We start from the raw sequence: 24,824 nt of genomic DNA on the forward strand, positions 1-24,824 counted from the left end.
CGACTCACCGAACCCCTGAGGCCGACTCATCGAACCCCTGAGGCCGACTCATCGAACCCCTGAGGCCGACTCACCGAACCCCTGAGGCCGACTCATCGAACCCAGGTTAAGAACCACTGCACTATAAGATTTAAACCCTTCAGATGTTTTCCTTTTCGTTAGTTCCATTTACTACATAAATGACGCTAACAAAAAAAATGGTTTTAAACACATCACGCCCACTCCAACATCATTTAGTAGAGCATTCCCTCGTGAGATGAAAAAAGCGCTGCCTGATAAACAGTTTGTTAGCTTTGCAGTCAAACAGCATAGCAGCTGTATCGCTCAAATGTTTTTTTTTTTAAAGTGACACACATCAAGGTTTCAAGGGACACAGTATCACTACTTGTGTTTTGTAGTAAATGGATGTTTCAGTATCGTTTGACCCGTCACGAGTAAGTAGTATGTCACAGATGAACACTGCCACTAGCTAGATGAGCCTGCCCACCAAGTTCATGCAACAACAAAACCAGGCTTTACTATACATCCAAAAATAAAGTCTGGAGTTCTGTCAACTTGCTACAGATTATTTACTTTTGCTTTAGCGAACAGACCAGTGGTTCTTAACCTGGGTTTGATCAAACTCTAGGGCAGGGGTCACCAGGTAGCCCGTAAGGACTAGATGAGTCACCCGCTGGCCTGTTCTAAAAATAGCTCAAATAGCAGCACTTACAAGTAAGCTGCCTCTATTTTTTTAAATTGTATTTATTTACTAGCAAGCTGGTCTCGCTTTTTAATTCTAAGACAAAACTCAAATAGAATTTGAAAATCTAAAAAAATATTTTAAAGACTTGTTTAAATAAATTCATTTATTTGTTTTACTTTGCTTCTTATAAATTTCAGAAAGACAATTTTAGAGAAAAAATACAACCTTAAAAATGATTTTACGATTTTTAAACACATATACCTTTTTTACCTTTTAAATCCCTGCCTCTTCTTTCCTAAAAATTTAAATCAATGTTCAAGTAAAGAATAATAAATAAAATTTAATTTACTTCTTCATTTTAGCTTCTGTCTTTTCGACAAAGAATATCGGTGAAATATTTCTTCAAACTTATTATGATTAAAATTCAAAAAATATATTCTGGCAAATCTAGAAAATCTTTAGAATCTAATTTAAATCTTATTTCAAAGTCTTTTGAATTTCTTTAAAAAAAAAAAATTCTGGAAAATAATGATTTGTCTTTGTTAGAAATACAGCTTGGTCCAATTTGTTATATATTCTAACAAAATGCAGATTGGATTTTAACCTATTTAAAACATGTCATCAAATTCTAAAATTAATCTTAATCAGGAAAAATTACTAATGATGTTCCATAAATTATTTTTCTTACTTTTTCAAAAAGATTCAAATTAACTAGTTTTTCTCTTCTTTTTTTCGGTTGAATTTTGAATTTTAAAGAGTCGAAATTGTAGATAAACTGTTTCAAAATTAAATTTTCATTTCTTTCTTGTTTTCTCCTCTTTTAAACCGTTCAATTAAGTGTTTTTTTTCTTCTTTTATACTCTACAAAAAAATGTACGGCTGAATGACAGACAAAAATACCCATTTTTTATATATATATATATATATACCACCGGTATATAGATTTATTTACTAAAGGTAAATTAAGCAAATTGGCCATTTCTGGCAATTTATTTAAGTGTGTATCAAACTGGTTGGTAGCTTTTCGCATTAATCAGTACCCAAGAAGTAGCTCTTGGTTTCAAAAAGGTCGGTGACCCCTGCCCTAGGGGTTCAGCGCAGCCTCCACCGCAGCGGTCAAGACACACCAGACTCATGAATTGATTAACGTGGACCCTGACTTAATTAAACAAGTTGAAAAACTTATTCAGGTGTTACCATTTAGTGGTCAGTTGTACGGAATATGTACTGTACTGTGCAATCTACTAATAAAAGTCTCATCCAATCAATCAATCGTGTAAATAAAAACTTCTCCCAATCGGCGTATGTGTACTGTAAAGTTGAAATTTGAATGACAATAAAACGGAAGTTTAAGTATTATGGATACCCCCAAACAATGTTATCTCTGATTTGCAAGTGTGTAATTTGTTGTGAGTTCATGCACTGTGTTGGATTTGTTCTTTGAACAGTGTGATGTTCATGCATGGTTCATGTTGTGCACTAGTAAAAAAAAAAAAAAAACATATTACTTTGTCTTGAATTTGAAAAAACAAAACGTTGTATTTTTCACTAAAGAAGGGTTCGGTGTATGTGCATATGAAACTGCTGGGGTTCGGTACCTCCAACAAGGTTAAGAACCACTGGAATAGACTAAGCTAGAATGATGGTAGGGCTGAGCGATATATCGCGGTTTTGTCTTTGTGCGATATAGAAAATAACTATATCGTGATATTTGAGTATACATTCTCACGCAGTTGCTTTTGGCTGCGGGCATTACACTACAGGCCTTTCTTGCTCTTTCTTGTCTCTCCTTCTCACACAGACTTAAACACAAGCGGAGCAGACAGATAGCGACATGGTAACATTAGCTGTGAGGTGCGGTGGTTTGGCTTCAAGCGGAAATATGTTCAACATTTAGACGGCAAAAGCGTTGCTCCAAAAAGTAGCACCACTGCATCATTTGAAAAGTCACCCGCTAGAGAATTAGGAGTGCTTGAAACTCCGCCTGTCAACATCTCCAGCTGGTGCCACACCAACACCGTATGAAAAAAAAAAAAGTCAACAACAGGAGGAGATAACGTCCGCAGGAACCTATTATGCAGCTTATTTTTATTTGACTGATTGATTGATTGATTGATGCTTTTATTAGTAGATTGCACAGTTATTGAAATATATTGTGTGACATCATGCACAAAAGTGCACTTTATTTGTTTTAAACTATTGTAGTGGCTTTCTGTACAGAAAGTACACTTTAATTTAGTTTTGTGTTGATATGTCATCTTGGTAACATCAACAAAAGTGCACTTATGGCTTGTTTAAAATGTCTCTGACAATCTTGCACTTTCTGTTTTGAATGACATGAATGTTTGTGCCACTGCTTAATAACTGTTTAATAAATACAATTTTGCTAAATTGACTTAGTTGTGATTTCCCTCTCTGCATGAAAGTTTAAAATGAGCATATATTATTAATCCAGTATGAAGAAGAATCATCATACTGCTGTGATTATATGCATCAAATGTTCATTCAAGCCTAAGGCAAAATATTGAGATATATATCGTGTATCGTGATATGGCCTAAAAATATCAAGATATTAATAAAAGGCCATATCGCCCAGCCCTACATGATGGTGCTGTTAAAATGTGTGTTATGTTAGATATGCTAACGTTTGTGTGCCACCCAATTTCTAACCTGTAGACGCCAATTATTTCCTTGGAGGTGGCCTTGAGTTGTTTGAACCTCACAGCGAGCGGCAGTTCCATGGTTGCACGTCTGCACACAGCACAAGCACTTAGTCAATAGGACATCTTCTACCATCGTGCGCGCTTTGTGACATACCTGGCAGTCTTCAGCTGTCCTTCCTCCTCATCCTCTCCTTGCGGCCTGTACTCCGGAGGCTGGCGGTGTTTTGAGGCCAAGAAATTGAACATGTCAAAAACAGACCTCCTAAAAGGGGCGACAACAACAATCACAATTTAGGATTCCATGGCCATTTTGTGTAAGCTAAGTTGTCCAGGCCTTGTGTACCTTTGGTGGACCTCTGCCCGCGCTGAGCCGTGAGGGTTGATGTGAGGTTCCTGGGTTTCCTCGGGTTTGTGGAAACGAAAACGGTAGCTGCGACAGTGCCTGGTGCCGTACAGCTGCTCTAACAGGAACAAGACAGCTTCGTGGACGACTCCCAGCATCCTTAGTCCGTTCAAGCCTGACAAAAACAGAACAATTAATTCGAGCAGTGGCAGAGTTGAAACATTTTTAAATAATGTATCCTAGTAGTTGTTTTACCTTCAAAGGACACTTTCTTCAATTTGGCATTAGAACGAGCTTCCTGTACTTTATCAGTCAGCGACTTCCAGGCCTCTGTAAAAATGACATGTTGGAAGTGTGTACTGTAATTGAATACATTCTATATAATGTGAGAAAATAACTTTTTTGTTTGTTTGAGTCCTCATTTTATCAAGAAAAAGTGGAAAGAACATCACAGAAAAAGTTGTAATTTTATCACTACATTCTGATAATACGCTTAAAACAAAACAGGAGTGATGTAACAAGAAAAAGTTTAGGCTAATAAAAAAAACGTGTATTGTAAAGCTTTTCAAAATTAAAAATATTAAAATGGCGCACGTATCCTTAATTTTTTTTTTTTAGCGTGCGGCCCTCAGTGGACGCCCCTGACAACAATCAATCAAAGTTTATTTATATAGCCCTTAATCACAAGTGCCTCAAAGGACTTCACAAACCAGAATGACATCCCCTGATTTGAACCAAGGAAAATCTCCAAAAACCCAAAATTGGAAAAAAACGAAACCTTGGGGATATAGATAAAATGTCGATAAAGTGGTGTTAGGAGAAAAATAGGATTACCGGTAAGCATTATTATTATTAAGTGTTGTAAAGCAAACAACACATACATATGTATGTATTTTAATATAATAGATAATATAGTGAAGTCTACAACCATAAAGTTATACAATTAAAAGGAATACAGTCTAAATTCTAAGAGGATAAAGCAGCATTATTACATGAAAAAGTTGTGTTACTCATACAAATACTTTTGAGGAAGGCAGATTTAACCCAGTTCCTAATTTCCTGTTATACAGCATGCCAGGCAGTCTACTAAAGCAGTGGTTCTCAACCTTTTTTCAGAGATGTACCCCATCTGAACATTTTTTTAATTCAAGTACCCCCTAATCAGCATTTTTGGTTGAAAAAAAGAGATAAAGAAGTAAAATACAGCACTGTCATCAGTTTCTGATTTATTAAATTGTATAAGAGTGCAAATATTGCTCATTTGTAGTGGTCTTTCTTGAACTATTTGGAAAAAAAGATATGAAAATGACAAAAAAAATTGTTGAAAAATAAACAAGTGAATCAACGATAAATATAGATTTCTACACATAGAAGTAATCATCAACTTAAAATACCCTCTTTGGGGATTGTAGTAGAGATCCATTTCGATTCATGAATTTAATTCTAAACATTTTATCCACAAAAAAAGAAATCTTTAACGATATCTATGGTACATGTCCACCAAAAAATCGAGCTGTCAACACTGAATTTCTTGACAACAAAAAATTGCATTTCTTTTCACAGTTTATGAACTTACATTCATGTTTTGTTGAAGTACTATTCAATAAATATATTTATAAAGGATTTTTGAATTGTTACTATTTTTAGAATATTTTTGAAAAATCTCACGTACCCCTTGGCATACCTTCAAGTACCCCCATTTGAGAACCATTGTACTAAAGGAGGACTATGTTATTGTTTACTTTATTACTCTCGTATACTCCGGACTGAAGCTGTGTGCCTTCATTGTTTTTGTAGCTGTTGTTTTGAGGCATGTTTAAAAAAAAATAAAAAATAATGCACTTTGTGAAAGTCAAAGTATGGTATTTAAAGTTAAAGTTAAAGTACCAATGATCGTCACACACACACCAGGAGTGGCGAAGTTATTCTCTGCATTTGACCCATCACCCTTGATCATTCCCATAGTTGTAGTGGGTGTCAGGATTATCTCAGGGAGAGCATGTCCCAAATTCCAAGCTGCTGTTTTGAGGCATGTTAAAAAAAAAAAAACGCACTTTGTGACTTCAATAATAAATATGGCAGTGCCATGTTGGCATTTTTTTCCATAATTTATATTGAAGTTGTTCTCTTATTTTGGAAAACCCTGTTACTTTGTTTAATGCAGGGGTGCCCATTACGTCGATCGCGAGCTACCAGTCGACCGCGGGGGGTGTGTCAGTCGATCTCCAGCCAGGCTTTTAAAAAAAATAGACCTAAAAATGAGTGATCATCAATCTTCACCAAGACGTCACTTAAATGACATTCACGGTACCGGAGGGTCTTGTGAGATGACGCTGGCTGCTGCAAGATCATTATTATGAAAATATGACCGAGAGGAAGGCGAGAAACACTTTTTATTTCAACAGACTCTCGCGCCGTACCTTCCGTCAAAACTCTAAAGGCTGACTGCACATTTCCTATCTTCACAATAAAAGCCCTGCTTCATGCTGCCTGCGCTAACTAAATACAGAGTCTCGGAAAACTGGCGTGCACAAGCGATCCCTCAGAAAGCTGGCGTGCACAAGTGATGTGCACGCCAGCTTTCTGAGACTCTTATTTTGTTAGCGCAGGCAGCATGAAGCAGGGCTTTTATTGTGAAGATAGGAAATGTGCAGTCGGCCTTTAGAGTTTTGACGGAAGGGACGGCGCGAAAGTCTGTTGAAATAAAAAGTGTTTCTCGCCTTCCTCTCTGTCATTTTTTCATAATAATGAACTGGCAGCAGCCAGCGTCATCTCACAAGACCCTCGGGTGCCGTGAATGTCAATCAAGCAAGCTGCGGAATTTGCCGCCAATGTTTTTCTTGTAAAGTGTATGGAAGCTGGATGAATTAGATGCCAAAAACCAACCACTTTCATGTGGTATTGTACAGAAAGCACAACTTTTTTTCTCCTCCATTTGAAAATGTGGGCGTTATCATCATTACTGTCTGATTCCAATCAATGCAAGTCATCAGAATCAGGTAATACACCAACTTATATTCTTGTCTTTGTGAAAGAAAGACATCTATATGTGTTACACATGCTTGTATTATCATTAAACACATTTAACTTGTTTTCAAAAATGTCTCTTTCATAAATAAATAAATATAAATGATATATATAAATGAGGTAGATCCCCTCGAGTTGGTCAATTGAAAAGTAGCTCGCCTGCAGAAAAAGTGTGGGCACCCCTGGTTTAATGCATCCAGCGGGGCATCAAAACAAAATTAGGCACAATAATGTGTTAATTCCACAACTGTATATATCGGTATCGGTTGATGTCGGAATCGGTAGTTAAGAATTGAACAATATCGGAATATCGGCAAAAAAGCCATTATCGGACATCTCTAGTAACGCTACATCATAATATTTTGTCTTTTACCTTCAATGCTTTCACAGCGGATATGGAAGCCGTCCTCACTGCGGATCTCAAAGATGATGCCCTTCTTGGGTTTGCCGTCTTTGCTGCTGCCATCTTCAAGACCAGTGGTAGAACCTTTGTTTTCTTCCGCCGCCTTTCCTGTTAGATCTTCTGAACTCCTCTTTTTACTAAGGACACTGCAAAAAATGTGAAAGTATGCTTAGACACACCGTGTCAAAAATCTGAAAATAGGTAAGAAGGATGAGGGACTACATACTTTTTGTTCTTGGAGGGGGACTCACTTGTGTCCATGGGCTCAGGACAGCAGGCTTCTTGTGAACTACTTCAACAAGGATGAGAAACATTTATTTAAAGTCGGGAGACCATATATAGCTGATATAAACACTATAAATGATAAATGGTTTGTACTTCTATGGCGCTTTTCTACCTTCAAAGCGCTTTGACACTACTTCCACATTTACCCATTCACACACACATTCACACACTGATGGAGGGAGCTGCCATGCAAGGCCCTAACCAGCACCCGTCAGGAGCAAGGGTGAAGTGTCTTGCTCAGGACACAACGGACGTGACGAGGTTGGTACTAGGTGGGGATTGAACCAGGGACCTTCGTGATGCGCGAGGCCACTCCACCACTGTGTTGCAAATTTGACAGCAACAAGCGAACAGACTCAGAGTCAGATTTAAGGATGTGAGCATGGAGCAACCTTTGAGGGGGGAAAAAAAAGAAAATTTTTAACGGCCTTAAGTGCTGCCACGCAAACCCCGAAATAATATTTTTTAAATTAAGACCACATTTAGGACAATTTATCGATCCGTTGTGGTGAAGAAGGAGCTGAGCCGGAAGGAAAAGCTCTCAATTTACCAGTCAGTCTACGTTCATGGTCATGAGCTTTGGGTCATGACGGAAAGGATAAGATCACGGGTACAAGCGGCCGAAATGAGTTTCCTCCGCCGTGTGGCGGGGCTCTCCCTTAGAGATAGGGTGAGAAGCTCTGTCATCCGGGAGGAGCTCAAAGTAAAGCCGCTGCTCCTCCACATCGAGAGGAGCCAGATGAGGTGGTTCGGGCATCTGGTCAGGATGCCACCCGAAAACACCGGTAGGAGGCCACGGGGAAGACCCAGGACACATTGGGAAGACTATGTCTCCCGGCTTGCCTGGGAACGCCTCGGGATCCCCCGGGAGGAGCTGGACGAAGTGGCTGGGGAGAGGGAAGTCTGGGCTTCCCTGCTTAGGCTGCTGCCCCCGCGACCCGACCTCAGACAAGCGGAAGAAGATGGATGGATGGAAGACTACATTTCCTGCAATTGGGTGCATTTATAAACTATATTTGACCTTTAGATTAACTCTCATTGACCAACCTCCTTTTTTTCTCTAACATTTACATGTCCCATGTGATGTACCACAGAATTCTTTGTTTTTTAGTCGGTAAGTTACTAAAATTGTTATTGAAAATGTAATGAAAAATGATATAACAACTCTATCCTCAGGTCATATACTTCCAGTGTTGTGACCTCTCTTTACGATCCGTCACGTCAATAACATACCTTCTCGCTGGCTATTGATAAAAACTCTGGAACTACAACGGGTTCGTAACTAACCGTGTTATATCAATAGCAGCAAGGTGGACAGCCGTCAAGGACCAGTAAGCTAGTGGGACGCTTCACTAACATAGCGAGCTTGTTTCGGTGCTCCTGATCTGCTCCCCGTCCTGCAACGCAGTGTGGTGTTTGGGCACGAGCATTCAACACTTTTAGTTTGGATCAAAAGTGGTATTTGGACGCAAAAATGAATAGTGAAAAAGTGAAGTGAAGTGAATTATATTTATATAGCGCATTTCTCTAGTGACTCATAGCGCTTTACATAGTGAAACCCAATAGCTAAGTTACATTTTAAACCAGTGTGGCAAGTTTCCGCCTTTTTGCAGACATTTCACATGCCTGCTGATATCAAATCATATTTGCTGTGTAGCCCCCACCACTTTTTTATTTATTTAAGAATTAAAGGAAAAAATCTCATTTTCAACAATTTTCCTCAAATATATATATATAGATAGATAGATAGATAGATAGATAGATAGATAGTACTTTATGGATTCATTGAGGAGAGTTCCTTCGGGAAAAATTAAAACCTGAAGGAACTCTCCTGAAGGAAGAGATTATTTCTTTTAATTCTTAAAAAAAAAAGGGGGGCTCCACAGCAAAAAGACAACTTTTCTCCAGCCATCCATCCATTTCCTACCGCTTGTTCCCTTTGGGGTTGTGGGGGGCGCTGGTGCCTGTCTCAGCTACAACCAGGCGGAAGGCGGCGTACAATCTGGACAAGTCGCCACCTCATCACAGGGCCAACACAGATAGACAGACAACATTCACACTCACACACTAGGGCCAATTTACACACGTGAGAGGGATGTGTACTATGGCTATGAGTTGTTGTTTTTTTCTCTTGGCCTCAGTCTGGACCCCCTCTCCAGGGCCCAGGCTTGGACCGATTTTTTTAATTTTATTTTAATCTTGTATTTTTTTCTCCCATTCCCCCCCTTGTTTACCTGTATCTCATCTTTTTTGTAAGGGGCGCTGGAAGCCGGCAGACCCGTCAGCGATCCTGTTCTGTCTCCCTGTAATGTTTGTCTGATCTTGAATGGGATTGTGCTGAAAATTTAAATTTTCCTGAAGGAATAAATAAAGTACTATCTAATCTAATCTATCCCCAGGTGCATGTCTTTGGAAGTGGGAGGAAGCCGGAGTACCCGGGGGGAACCCACGCATTCACGGGGAGAACATGCAAACTCCACATAGAAAAATCCCGAGCCCGGGATTGAACCCTGACTACTCAGGACCTTTGTATTGTGAGGCAGACGCACTAACCCCTTTTCCACCGTGAAGCCCAACTTTTCTCATGCAGGGTCTCAAAAAGGCTGGTGCTTGGCCAGTGGTTATTGATATCTACTTAAGTAATTATTGTTTCTTAAATACTAATTACTGGTACCATATGTGAACATATTGTATCTGCTGATGTGTTCTGTTGTAATTGTAAAAAAAAAGTAAAAAGCCGTTTAGGATTTTAAAAAAAAGGCAAACACCGATATTCGTCAAAATAACAAATGTTGGTGCTGATAATTGGCCAATTTTTAGTAGATAGAACCATGTTACAACAGAAACTAACCACATATTTCCAGTAAATTAAGTAGATTAATAATAACAATTAAAATACAACCAGAAATGATGCAATATGTGACAGTGTATTTAAAATTAGGAGCCTAACCTGTTTTTAAATTGTTCTATTATTATTTACACACCAAATAATATATATATTGCAATGTAATTCTACGCCATCGCCCATCCCTAATCCCAAGTGACTAAAAATAAGGATTGTCTCACCTTGGCTTGGAGGAGAGTCGTGCTGCAGGGTTACTGGGATGTTCTTCTGCTTGAGACACTTTGACTTTTTTGCTGTTGCTCATTTCTGGGCTCTGTCTGCTTCTTTTAGCTTTCACTTTGCTCTTTTCTGTCCTAGCCGTCGATACGCCGGTGGAGTTTTGCAGGTTTTGTTCTGAGGAGAGGTAAATGGGAGTGGTTCTGCTACTCTGGGAGTGCAAGGTCTGGTTAAACACCCCGACAACGTGGCCCTTAGCCGGGCTCAAAGCCGGTGCTATCGTGACGGGGGTGCTCGGACTGGACTCCACGGTCTGGGCCCTGGAAAAGTTGTGTTGCTGTAAGTGCACAGTGCTGACGTCTGTCTCTCCTTGCTGGTTGACAGCCACGCTGATGGACTGTTGGTGAGGCAGGACACAGATGCCACCGGCTATGGAGGTCTGAACTTGGGAGCCGAGTTGGGACATCAGCGGAGCCGCTCCTGAAGACTGAAGGACCATTGGCTGATCGGAGAGGCCCAATCTGTGTGGGCTAGCAGTAAACAAGAGGTTGCTGATTGACCCTGTGAGTTCAGCAGAGCTAAAGACAGGCGTTGTGAGGGACACGGACCCGGGCGCCAGCAGGCCGGCTGCACCGCCAGGGGACACTGGCACAACGTTCAAAACGGATTGACTCGGGTTGAGACCAGTAGCGGTGCAAGGTAAGATGTGAGTGGAGGACTCCAGCATGCCAGCCTGAGTAGAAATCCTCTGCTGAAGGAGTGTAGCAGGATCCAAGTACATAACACCACCTGATTTGGGTCTCTTGATAATATTGGGAACCTTACGCTGGGAGCCGCTGATGCTAGCAGTAATCTGAGGGGATGAGAGGTTGATGAGGGTCATGTTAGGAGGACCGACATCAGGGGCCAGGGTGGGCTGACTGCGAGAGCGGGCCAACCTTTTGGGCTTTTTCGGCAGAAGGCGAGAAATGGGCCTCTTTTTTCCGTGAGCGGAGGACAGGACGGTTGGGACTGCAGTGAGAGAAGAGGGGCTGGAGACTATGGCAACGCTGTGACCCAACTCGTGTGGCCGACCAGCCTCAGAGACCAGGATCTGAGGCTGGTCGTGAGCTTGAGAGGGCAACCCGATGAGAAGACCTGAAGTGGTGCTGGGGATTCCAGTCTGGAAACCGGTCTGGGCTGCTCCTCTGAACGTGTGGATCTGAGAGGAGTGAGACATGGTACCTAAGACTTTGCCACCTGCAGTAAATATAGGCTGGGACGTATTCAAGGCTGTGGCAAGTGTCATGGAGCTTAGGACCGCTTGAGAGCTTGCGTCCATCACTCCGGTGGCAGTTATTTTTTGGGTCACCCCATTCGGGACAGTCTGGAGGACGTATAGAGGTTGAAACTGTTGGTTAACAACGATGAGTTTATCAGGGCCCGGTTTAATGACAGTTGGGGTGGAGACTTGAGCGTGGGACAGTCCTGTACCAGGTACAGGGCTGGGGCTGCCTGCTGCTGCAGCCGAGGTAGAGAGAAACTTTTGACCCTGAAGAGGCAGGGCAGGAGAGCTCGGCAAACCTGGAGTAGCAGGATTCCTAGAAACTTCCTGACTAACTGGAGTTTCAACCCCTTGACCGATGGCAGGGCTAGGAATAAACTGCTCAGGGGTCATGTGACCGTCACTGACTTGCGTATCCCTGTTTGCCAAAGTCGAAGCATCATGTTGGTTCTCTGAGGGGGAAGCTTCTGGCCCCGCTCTTTTCTTGTCCTCACTCTTCTCTCCGCTCATTGTTTCTGGGTCAGAGGTCAAGCTCAACATGGTGCGGTCTGAGGTATCTGAGATGAGGTTCTGATTGGAGCTCACAGTAGGGCTGCGTGTGGTAAGGACTGAGAGGTCAGAGGGCAGCTCAAGCGGAAGGTAGGGCTCCTCTACAGATATGGAACTATTCACACTGCTCTCCCCTACTCCTCCAGTCTCAGCGCTTGGAAGAGGGTGGGAAAAGTCTTCAAAGAGGATGTCTTTACGTCTGTTGACGTCCACCCCAACATAGCTCTCATCCAGCAGCAGCTCAGAAGAGGAAGACTCAGGCTGTTGACCAAGAGCCGGCATGGACATGGAAGGTGTGTTGAGGACAAACTCCATGATGTCTGACGGCAAGATGTTGCCGCAGTCATCACTGTTGTTGTTGTCAGAGTCCGACTTAAGTAAATCCGTGCTGAGGGAAAGCTGGGCTTCCAGAGGATCCTGTGACTTGACCCCGCCGCCTAAAGCCAGACAGTTCTCTTTCTGGTTCTTTCGGCCTTCTCGAGTGTTTCCCGCTCCGCTGCTGGTGTGCGCCTCCTTGGTCGACTCGTGGGGGTCTAGTTTCTCCTGGTGCCGGTCTCTGGCCCTTCTCCTCGGAGTGGTCTTGTGCGGTGTGGAAGACGCGGTGGTTGTAGTGGGGGTCGTTGTGCTGGTGGTGCAGACGCTCGTGTCGCTCTCTGAGCCATCGTCATTGCCGTCAAGCTGACCGATGTGCTGCTTGCCTAAAGTCCTGTGAAGGACAGCAAAGAAATGTCACATTGTGATACGTCTAAATAAATATAATGGATGAAAACAAAAACAAAATACACAGTTTGGCACCGAAATGTGACTCTTACAGAGTAAGCAGTAGGGCTGCGAATCTTTGGGTGTCCCACGATTCGATATCGATTCTTGGGGTCGCGATTCCATTATTTATAGATTTTTTTCCCATTCAACGCGATTCTCGATTCAAAAATGATATTTTTCTGATTCAAAACGATTCTGTATTCATTCAATACATAGGACTTCAGCAGGATCTACCCCAGTCTGCTGACATGCTAGCAAGTAGACGACTTTTTTAAAAAAGCTTTTATAATTGTAAAGGACAATGTTTTATCAAATGATTGCAATAATGTAAATTTGTTTTAACTATTAAACGAACCAAAAATATGACTTATTTGATCTTTGTGAAAATATTGGACACAGTGTGTTGTCAAGCTTATGAGATGCGATGCAAGTGTAAGCCAGTGTGTTAATATTGTTCTTTTTTTTATTTATTTTTTTATAAATGATGTCAATGAGGGATTTTTAATCACTGCTATGCTGAAATTATAACTAATATTGATACTGTTGTTGATAATATACATTTTTGTTTCACTACTTTTGGTTTGTTCTGTGTCGTGTTTGTGTCTCCTCTCAATTGCTCTGTTTATTGCAGTTCTGAGTGTTGCTGGGTCAGGTTTGGTTTTGGAATTGGATTGCATTGTTATGGTATTGCTGTGTTGGATTGCTAAAAAAAAAATTAAAAAAAATCGATTTAAAAAAAAAAAAAAAGAATCGATTCTAAATCGCACAACGTATTTGATTCGATTTGTATCCAAATTGATTTTTTTTCCCACACCCTTAGTAAGCAGTCATTTTAGTTCTATGTTTGAAAATGGGAGGGACAAAAAGGTAGAAACCCCAAAGTCTAGGCCTGGGTTAATAGATCAATTTACGCTCAGGAAATAGGACTATTTTATCATGTCCTCTCAGGAATGTTTTGCTGCATTTTGGCCATAATTGTGTTGTTAATCAAACATACATTTTTGAAAAGTTTTTTTTTTCATCCATCCATCCATCCATTTCCTACCGCTTATTCCCTTTCGGGGTCGCGGGGGGCGCTGGCGCCTATCTCAGCTATAATCGGGCAGAAGGCGGGGTACACCCTGGACAAGTCGCCACCTCATCGCAGGGCCAACACAGATAGACAGACAACATTCACACACTAGGGCCAATTTAGTGTTGCCAATCAACCTATCCCCAGGTGCATGTCTTTGGAGGTGGGAGGAAGCCGGAGTACCCGGAGGGAACCCACGCATTCACGGGGAGAACATGCAAACTCCACACAGAAAGATCCCGAGCCTGGATTTGAACCCAGGACTGCAGGAACTTCGTATTGTGAGGCAGACGCACTAACCCCTCTTCCACCGTGAAGCCCATTTTTTTTCATGTTAAATTTAAAAATTTCAATGCCCAATGCTTTTACAGGCATAGGATACACCGGCAGTTATTCGGGAAAAACCTCAAAGCCAAACAGAACATAAAAAGTCCTTTCAGGTTCTCCTTACATGAAGGGGCAAAATAATCAATCAATCAATCAATCAATGAATATTTATACAGCCCTAAATCACTAGTGTATTAAAGGGCTGCACAAACCACAACAAAAACCACAACGACATCCTCGGTAAAGTCCACATAAGGGCAAGAAAAACTCACACCCAGTGGGACGTCGGTGACAATGATGACTACGAGAAACCTTGGAGAGGACCACATATGTGGGCAACCCCCCCCCACCTCTAGGGAACCAAAAGCAATGGATGTCGAGCGGGTCTAAAATGATACTGTGAAAGTTCAATCCATAGTGGATCCAACACAACCGTGAGAGTCCAATCCATAGTGGAGCCAACAGGAAACCATCCTAAGCAGAGGCGGATCAGCAGCGCAGAGATGTAATAATAAAAATAAAAGCACCACACCGTAAAAATTTGGGTTTTATTTAACAAGAAAAAAAATGTAAGTAATATAATGTATATAGCCTATTATTTGCGCACTATTGATTAGTGATGCACCGAAAAGTCAACCGCCAAAAAAAAGCCTGATAACTGAAACATTGTTGCCGAAACCGGATGTTGTGATGACGTAAGAAATACACGGGATTGTCTGGAGCTGCCTGCGATGTGAACGTACATTAATTAACCTGATATACCCGCGGACAGCATTCTACAAAATGTGCAATGTCCAAATATCAAGAGGACAGTGGCAGCTTTTAGGGAGAAAAAAATGCACTTGGAGCAGCAGCACGAAGCAAGTAAGATGTGAATTGAAGTGAATTATATTTATATAGCGCTTTTTCTCTAGTGACTCAAAGCGCTTTACATAGTGAAACCCAATATCTAATTTTTACGTTTAAACCAGTGTGGGTGGCACTGGGAGCAGGTGGGTAAAGTGTCTTGCCCAAGGACACAATGGCAGTGACTAGGATGGCAGAAGCGGGATTCGAACCTGCAACCCTCAAGTTGCTGGCACGGCCGCTCTACCAACCGAGCTATACCACCCCGAGTCTCACTGCAGCTCTCGCTGTTCGTTGCAGACGTGGAGCACAAAAGAGTCTCTAAACACGAGTACAGTCTCCAATAACACCAGAAAAAGATGTTAAATTTGTTGCTAGTCGTTTATAACAAAAAAAAAAAAAAAATGAAACAATTGAAGAAGTCGGTCCCCAGAGGGTTTTTTTTAAAGGATGAATAAAAATTTACATGAGAAAATTTTCTGACATCGATAAATTGCCATGTCCAAGTGTTTGATTTCTTAGTCTGTTGCTTTCAATTTTGGTGCAAGAGGGTTCCATCGCTCACAGCATCTAAGCGCGTTTATTCAATAGCAGAACTAAATGAACTTGTCAGTCATCCACTATCAATGGGCGAGGGCGGGGGCCGCTAGCTTACACACACAGAATACACAAATCCAGAACCTCGCTAGTTGTGTGTCTGTTATTTGCTACTGTAGCTCATCACACCGATGGATTTTTTTCATCATTTTTTCTTGTCTAATCATTATTGCTATTAGGTTAAACATTTTTAACATCAGTCCAGGGATAACAGATGTAAAAAGTCTTATGGCTAATTCTGGTACATTTACAGTAATGTTTATTAATATACACTGTCCCTGTCAAATAAATAAAAACCACCACCAGGGGTGAAAGAAGGATGGTTCCCAATTCTCTGTGAGCGCTTTGAGTATTTAATAATAGAAAAAGCGCGATATAAAATCTAATCCATTATTATTATTAAATAAATGTCCGGAGTGAGAATAGTTCGTCTTTATACCGAATGAACAACAAAACCCAATCAACACAAAGAAATCTGCGTTCAAAGGACTCCGGCTTATTAGTGATCCCCAAAGCCCAAAAAAAGTCTGCGGGCTATAGAGCGTTTTCATTTCAAGCTCCAGTACTCTGGAATGCCCTCCCGGTAACAGTTCGAGATGCCACCTCAGTAGAAGCATTTAAGTCTCACCTTAAAACTCATTTGTATACTCTAGCCTTTAAATAGACTCCCTTTTTAGACCAGTTGATCTGCCGTTTCTTTTCTTTTTCTTCTATGTCCCACTCTCCCTTGTGGAGGGGGTCCGGTCCGATCCGGTGGCCATGTACTGCTCGCCTGTGTATCGGCTGGGGACATCTCTGCGCTACTGATCTGCCTCCGCTTGGGATGGTTTCCTGCTGGCTCCGCTGTGAACGGGACTCTCGCTGCTGTGTTGGATCCGCTTTGGACTGGACTCTCGCGACTGTGTTGGATCCATTATGGATTGAACTTTCACAGTATCATGTTAGACCCGCTCGACATCCATTGCTTTCCTCCTCTCCAAGGTTCTCATAGTCATCATTGTCACCGACGTCCCACTGGGTGTGAGTTTTCCTTGCCCTTATGTGGGCCTACCGAGGATGTCTTAGTGGTTTGTGCAGCCCTTTGAGACACTAGTGATTTAGGGCTATATAAGTAAACATTGATTGATTGATTGAACACGGAGGGAAAAAAAAACCCCAACAAAACACCTGACGCTGTTTTTCCAACTGAGGAAGAAAATGCACTTGAAGATGTTCAAAATTGATTGAAGTAAACTTTTTGCAAACAGAGCATGAGAAGTACATTGTTTTGTTTACCTTTTTTAAGATAATTAAAAGTACTTTACCTTCCAATTAATATGGTAAAAAGTACTAATAAAAAATGCAAGTTTATGAGTTTTAAAGGGTAACTTGCATTAATAAATCTGGGAAAAGGTCATTACTTGTAAATTACATAAAGTAATGCTGATAATTTTATTGGCAATAATTTGTAGGACAAGATATTGTCCAGCTAATTGTGTTAACATCTGAGGCCTAGTAGTTTCCTATTGATATTCCTCACACTATTTTCCGACGGCTGCATGGATACTTTACAATTAAAGTCAGCATAATTGATAAATTAATGGCTAATCTAGACCAGTGGTTCTCAAATGGGGGTACGCGTACCCCTGGGGGTACTTGAAGGTATGCCAAGGGGTACGTGAGATTTTTTTTAAAATACCGGTATTGTAAAAAATAGCAACCATTCAAAAATCCTTTATAAATATATTTATTGAAAAATACTTCTACAAAATATGAATTAAGTTCATAAACTGTGAAAAGAAATGCAACAATTCAGTGTTGACAGCTAGATTTTTTGTGGACATGTTCCATAAATATTGATGTTAAAGATTTCTTTTTTTTTGTGAAGAAATGTTTACAATTAAGTTCATGAATCCAGATGGATCTCTATTACAATCCCCAAAGAGGGCACTTTAAGTTGATGATTACTTCTATGTGTAGAAATCTTTATTTATAATTGAATCACTTGTTTATTATTCAACAAGTTTTTGGTTATTTTTATATATTTTTTTCCAAATATCCATCCATCCATCTTCTTCCGCTTATCCGAGGTCGGGTCGCGGGGGCAACAGCCTAAGCAGGGAAGCCCAGACTTCCCTCTCCCCAGCCACTTCGTCTAGCTCTTCCCGGGGGATCCCGAGGCGTTCCCAGGCCAGCCGGGAGACATAGTCTTCCCAACGTGTCCTGGGTCTTCCCCGTGGCCTCCTACCGGTTGGACGTGCCCTAAACACCTCCCTCAGGAGGCGTTCGGGTGGCATCCTGACCAGATGCCCGAACCACCTCATCTGGCTCCTCTCGATGTGGAGGAGCAGCGGCTTTACTTTGAGTTCCTCCCGGATGGCAGAGCTTCTCACCCTATCTCTAAGGGAGAGCCCCGCCACACGGCGGAGGAAACTCATTTCGGTCGCTTGTACCCGTGATCTTATCCTTTCGGTCATGACCCAAAGCTCATGACCATAGGTGAGGATGGGAACGTAGATTGACATTGAGAGCTTTGCCTTCCGGCTCAGCTCCTTCTTCACCACAACGGATCGGTACAACGTCCGCATTACTGAAGACGCCGCACCGATCCGCCTGTCGATCTCACGATCCACTCTTCCCTCACTGGTGAACAAGACTCCTAGGTACTTGAACTCCTCCACTTGGGGCAGGGTCTCCTCCCCAACCCGGAGATGGCACTCCACCCTTTTTCCAAATAGTTCAAGAAAAACCACTACAAATGAGCAATATTTTGCACTGTTATACAATTTAATAAATCCGAAACTGATGACATAGTGCTGTATTTTACTTCTTTATCTCTTTTTTTTCAACCAAAAATGCTTTGCTCTGATTAGGGGGTACTTGAATTTAAAAAAAAAATGTTCACAGGGGGTACATCACTGGAAAAAAGGTTGAGAACCACTGATCTAGACCAACGGGACTGTTTTGTGAAATTTGATCCCAATTGTTGATTATCCGCTCCAAGCATCACATTGTGCGTACTCGAAGTATTAATTGTCTGTCTTCACATCATGGACGTGTGTCAGATGAATAAGTGGCATGATTGCAGTCCCCAAGTGAGTGTAAAAGAATATTATGTACTTACAGCGCATTGAGCAAGTCCTCGTCATTTTTCCCTTGCACCCTCTGCTGCTGCTGTTCTTCATCTTTCAGAAAGCGCTGCAGCTGCGAGCCACGTCCCAGACACTGATCCAGTCCTTCTATAGATGGCAGGCCCTCTCCCGGGTTGATTATTGTCCGTGTGAAGTTATAGTAATAAGGGTCCTTGACTCTCTGGCTCATACACCCGTCGTCTTCGTCTCCACTGTCCCCCGATGAAGAGGATGTGCTCATGTCGTCCGCGCCGTCCACCTGCCCCTCAGCTGACTTTTTGCCAGTCCTCCTCTTAATCATGGTGCCGGATGCATCCCCGCTGCCATAGAAAGGAAGGTCCTCCTCCCCATAAGAGCGGACCCCGTAGAAGGGCGTAAGTCCAAAGAACATGTTGGAGCGTGCGCGAGCACTGCGTCGAGGGTAACGACGCTTGGCCGACCCCGAGCCGTCGCTGTCGTCCTCGTGATGCGCGTCGTCCATACTTCTGTGGTGGTAATCATCGGGGCCGTCTGCCTCATCTTCAGTGCCTTGAGCAAGGAGTCCGCGGTGGTCTCGGAGTTCGCCGCGGGGGTGATGTTTATGGTCCTCCTCCTCTGTTTGAGTTTGGAGATCAGACTCGGAGCTGTCGCTGCTGCTGGCAGAGGGTGAGGAGAAGAGAGCAGAGCGGGCACAGAACCGGGCCTCCTGTTCAGCAGGAGAAGCCAAAGAGGTAGTTGTGGTGGGACAGGAGGAAGAAATACCATCCATGCCGCCGGTGCCGTTAGGGTCGCTCTTCATGTTGGGCTTCAGTGGTGCATTGGAGGTTTTTACAGATTTCTTCTTTTCTCTGTTAGACAACACCAGCTGCTTCATAGTTGGTTTGACGTGGAACTGGGAGGATGTCTTTATCCCTTGGAAGTTGTCCACACTGGAGCTGAAAATGTCTCTGCCTTTTGAAAACAACCTGTTAGATCCCAGGTTTTCCGGCATCTCCCCCTGAGCCTTGCAATTACTTTTAGTGCCGCTTGCAAGCATCGGAATTTTACTATTGCTGTTGTTGTGATTTGTTGTGCCAGGAGCTTTAGCGTTATTGTTTAAGAGCGGGGATTTGCTGTTTTGGAGACCTTTCTCCCGACCTTTGGACACGTCTCTGTTGCCTCCTGCCTTGACTTTGGAAAGCTTGTTTTTGGCAGCTGAGGCCAGGTGTATGGAGCTTGGTTTGACCAGGTCATCATCTGCTGCTGTCCTGGATGACCAAAGAGGTTTCATGGCCGCTCCTGCAGCTGGACCTGATGAATAATCATTTGATTTCCACGTAGCAGTCGGGAAGCTGGATTTCCCTACATGGGAGTCATTGAAGAGTGAAGATGGCGCTAAGCTTCCAATGCTCTCTTTCTCTGAGCTGGTCTTGACGTTAGAGGTGGACTTGTGAGCACTGGGGCTTTCAGAGACATTCTGCTCTTTGCCTCCAGGTTTGCTGTGCCGGTCGGCCTGCTTGGTGCTGCCGCTTCTTTGCTGACTGGAGAGTACAGCGGTGCCCACAGGAGGAGAGGATTGTCCCGAGCCAGCAGGTGGCTGCCTGACGTTCTTACTCTCGCTTGCACTCTGCTTAGACTGGTTGCCAGGGCCAATCTCTTTCCCTAAGTCTTTATTTCTCTCGGTGCTTCTAAGACTGGAGTCCCTTGAGGGAGGTCTGGACTTTTCAGAGTCTCTGCTGGATGGTCTGTCTTTTCCTGATTCCTTATTCAGTAGTCGATGTTTCTCAGAATCCTTGCTGACAGATCTTGCTTTTTCGACATCCTTCATGTTGGAATCTCTTAAGGATAATTTGCTCCTATCTGCGTCTCTGCTGACCGGTCTTCCTTTTTCAGAGTCTTGGTTTAATTGTCGCCCCTTCTCTGAATCTCCCAATGAGTCTTTTCCCAGAGTTATGCCTCTCTCCGATTCTTTTATGCCTGGTCTCCATTTTTCTTGCTCTTTGGCTGTTGATTCACTTAAGTCCGACTGATCTCGACTCAACGTCTTAACCTTGTCCGCTTTCCTGGATCCTTGTTGTTTATTCCTGTCTGCCGTCAACAGTCTGCACCTTTTGTCGTTCTTGACAAAGTGTTTAGCCTTTTCAGGGTCTCTGATGGGTGAGGAGATAAGCGGAGGCGGTGAAGTAAGGGGCCGTGGCAAAATCTGAGGGAGTGATTTTATCCGCCTCTCCTTGTGCAGATGCTGCGGAAGAAGGGGGAGAGTAGGGGAGTTGTGGTGCCGTGAATCAACATTCCGAGGGTCCAATGGTGACTCTCCTGCGGCCAGGACTTGACTTTGGGGCTGAGAGGAACCTCCTACAGAGAAAATAAATTATTGATTGCTAATAAACCATATTTGACTCACACGGCATGAAGTATATTTCCACGTTCTACAAACCCTGTTTCCATATGAGTTGGGAAATTGTGTTAGATGTAAATATAATACAATAAAATACAATGATTTGCAAATCCTGTTCAACCCATATTCAGTTGAATATGCTACAAAGACAACATATTTGATGTTAAAACTTATAAACATTTTTTTTTTTGCAAATAATCATTAACTTTAGATTTTGATGCCAGCAAGACGTGACAAAGAAGTTGTGAAAGGTGGCAATAAATATTGATAAAGTTGAGGAATGCTCATCAAACACTTATTTGGAACATCCCACAGGTGTGCAGGCTAATTGGGAACAGGTGGGTGCCATGATTGGGTATAAAAGCAGCTTCCATGAAATGCTGAGTAATTTAAAAACAAGGATGGGGTGAGGGTCACCAATTTGTAAGCAAATTGGCGAAAAGTTTTAGAACATTTCTCAACGAGCTATTGCAAGGACTTTAGGGATTTTACTATTTACGGTCCGTAAAATCATCAAAAGGTTCAGAAAATCTGGAGAAATCACTGCACGTAAGCGATGATATTACAGACTTTTGATCCCTCAGGCGGTACTGCATCAAAAAACCGACATCAGTGTGTAAAGGATATCCCCACATGGGCTCAGGAACACTTCAGAAAACCACTGTCAGTAACTACAGTTGGTCGCTACATATGTAAATGCAAGTTAAAACTCTACTATGCAAAGCGAATGCCATTTATCAACAACACCGAGGAACGCCGCCGGCTTCGCCGGGCCCGAGCTCATCTAAGATGGACTGATGCAAAGTGGAAAAGTGTTTTGTGGTCTGACGAGTCCACATTTCAAATTATATTTGGAAACTGTGGACGTGGTGTCCTCCGGAACAAAGAGGAAAATAACCATCCGGATTGTTATAGGCGCAAAGTTCAAGAGCCCGCATCTGTGGTGGTATGGGGGTGCATTAGTGCCCAAGGCATGGGTAACTTACACATCTGTGAAGGCACCATTAATGCTGAAAGGTCTATACAGGTTTTGGAGCAACATATGTTGTCATCCAAAGAATGTTATCATGGACGCCCCTGCTTATTTCAGCAAAACAATGCCAAGCCACGTGTTACAACAGCGTGGCTTCGTAGTAAAAGAGTGCGGGTACTTTCCTGGCCCGCCTGCAGTCCAGACATGTCTCGTAAAATACGACAACAAGACCCCGGACTGTTGAACAACTTAAGCTGTACATAACACAAGAATGGTAAAGAATTCCACCATCAAAGCTTCAACAATTAGTTTCCTCAGTTCCCAAACGTTTATTGAGTGTTGTTAAAAGAAAAGGTGATGTAACACAGTGGTGAACATGCCCTTTCCCAACTACTTTGGCACGTGTTGCAGCCATGAAATCCATCCATTTTGTACCGCTTATTCCCTTTCAGGGTCGCGGGGGGCGCTGGCGCCTATCTCAGCTACAATTGGGCGGAAGGCAGGGTACACCCTGGACAAGTTGCCACCTCATCGCAGGGCCAACACAGATAGACAGACAACATTCACACTAACATTCACACACTAGGGCCAATTTAGTGTTGCCAATCAACCTATCCCCAGGTGCATGTCTTTGGAGGTGGGAGGAAGCCGGAGTACCCGGAGGGAACCCACGCAGTCACGGGGAGAACATGCAAACTCCACACAGAAAGATCCCGAGCCTGGATTTGAACCCAGGACTGCAGGACCTTCGTATTGTGAGGCAGACGCACTAACCCCTCCGCCACCGTGAAGCCCGCAGCCATGAAATTGTAAGTTAATTATTATTTGAAAAAAAAAAAAAAGTTTATGAGTTCGAACATCAAATATCTTGTCTTTGTAGCGCATTCAAATGAATATGGGTTGAAAAGGATTTGCAAATCATTGTATTCCGTTTATATTTACATCTAACACAATTTCCCAACTCATTTGGAAACGGGGTTTGTAATAACGTGATGCCCTCAGTGCACTTTTGTACCTGGAGATGGTATTGGACTATGGCCTTGCAAACTTTGGGTGGCAGGTGGGTAGCTGGGCTGTCGGTTCCTGGTGTAGACCCTAAGCTTGGGGGTGTTTGCAGGGGAAAGCGTTTCGGAGCGCCTTGGTGACTCAAAGGGATCAGGAAAGTCTTGAAACAGACATCGACAGCACACTGGTTAGACATTTCATTCGTGCTGTGACAGTCCAACGCAAACATTGTGCGATACCTTGTATGGGAGGTGGGCTGTGTGCGATTGTGTGATTCTCCTCAGAAGCCACCATGCTCTTCAGTGCAGCCTCTCCCACAGGAGGGTGACACACCAGGATCCTACAAGTGTACACGCAGCGCTTTCGAGCATCCAAGGTACTCCAATATACCCTCGAACACCTGGGGGAGGAAAAAGGTTGATGTTAAAAATGTTCTGAAGCTCTTCTGCTATTTTTTAATTAAAACCATTATGCTCACATTTGAAATAGGGTATCGACAAGGGGTCACCTACGCGGTGCCCGCGGGCACCAGGTAGCCTGTAAGGACCAGATGAGTCGCCCGCTGGCCTGTTCTAAAAATAGCTCAAATAGCAGCACTTACCAGTGAGCTGCCTCTATTTTTTAAATTTTATTTATTTACTAGCAAGCTGGTCTCGCTTTGCTCGACATTTTTAATTCTAAGAGAGAAAAAACTCAAATAGAATTTGAAAATCCAAGAAAATATTTTAAAGACTTGGTCTTCACTTGTTTAAATAAATGTATATATTTTTTTACTTTGCTTTTTATAACTTCCAGAAAGACAATTTTAGACAAAAAATAAAACAATTAGAAGGTTTTTAGGATTTTTAAACACATATACCTTTTTACCTTTTAAATTCCTTCCTCTTCTTTCCTGACAATTTAAATTAATGTTCAAGTATTTTTTTTAAATTGTAAATAATACTAAATACATTTTAATTTAATTCTTCATTTTAGCTTCTGTTTTTTCAACGAAGAATATTTGTGAAATATTTCTTCAAACTTATTATGATTAAAATTCCCCCCAAAAATTCTGGCAAATCTAGAACATCTGTAGAATCAAATTTAAATCTTATTTCAAAGTGGATTTTAACCTATTTAATCAGGAAAAATTACTAATGATGTTCCATAAATTATTTTTTAAATTTTTTCAAAAAAATTCGAATTAGCTAGTTTTTCTCTTCATTTTTTTCGGTTGAATTTTGAATTTTAAATAGACAAAATTGAAGATAAACTATATTTCAAAATTACATTTTTCTTTTTCTTCGTGTTTTCTCCTCTTTTAAACCGTTCAATTAAGTGTTTTTTTCATCATTTATTGTCTACAAAAAACCTTCCGTAAAAGGAAAAAAAAATGTACGACGGAATGACAGACAGAAATACCCATTTTTTTATATGTATATAGATTTATTTATTAAAGGTAAATTGAGCAAATTGGTTATTTCCAACAATTTATTTAAGTGTGTATCAAACTGGTA

The 24,824-nt window shown here is 42.1% G+C and overlaps 1 protein-coding gene across 3 annotated transcripts in view; it reads right to left on the minus strand.

Moving 5' to 3' along the window:
• kmt2a (lysine (K)-specific methyltransferase 2A) overlaps positions 1-24,824 on the minus strand; it is a 153,514-nt gene that overhangs the window by 10,823 nt on the left and 117,867 nt on the right. For 2 of the 3 annotated variants that reach the window (XM_061878677.1, XM_061878674.1), the window contains exons 23-32: positions 23,568-23,728; positions 23,339-23,488; positions 18,988-21,307; positions 10,473-12,986; positions 7,348-7,413; positions 7,092-7,267; positions 3,947-4,021; positions 3,692-3,866; positions 3,503-3,610; positions 3,356-3,436 (exon numbers count right to left, since the gene is read on the minus strand). In XM_061878677.1, coding sequence (XP_061734661.1) covers positions 3,356-3,436; positions 3,503-3,610; positions 3,692-3,866; positions 3,947-4,021; positions 7,092-7,267; positions 7,348-7,413; positions 10,473-12,986; positions 18,988-21,307; positions 23,339-23,488; positions 23,568-23,728 — 5,826 coding nt within the window. The remainder of the gene's footprint in view (positions 1-3,355; positions 3,437-3,502; positions 3,611-3,691; positions 3,867-3,946; positions 4,022-7,091; positions 7,268-7,347; positions 7,414-10,472; positions 12,987-18,987; positions 21,308-23,338; positions 23,489-23,567; positions 23,729-24,824) is intronic. The other variant, XM_061878676.1, reaches the window with a different exon arrangement.

The sequence above is a fragment of the Nerophis ophidion genome, linkage group LG18 (assembly GCF_033978795.1).
Source record: "Nerophis ophidion isolate RoL-2023_Sa linkage group LG18, RoL_Noph_v1.0, whole genome shotgun sequence".
NCBI lineage: Eukaryota > Metazoa > Chordata > Actinopteri > Syngnathiformes > Syngnathidae > Nerophis > Nerophis ophidion.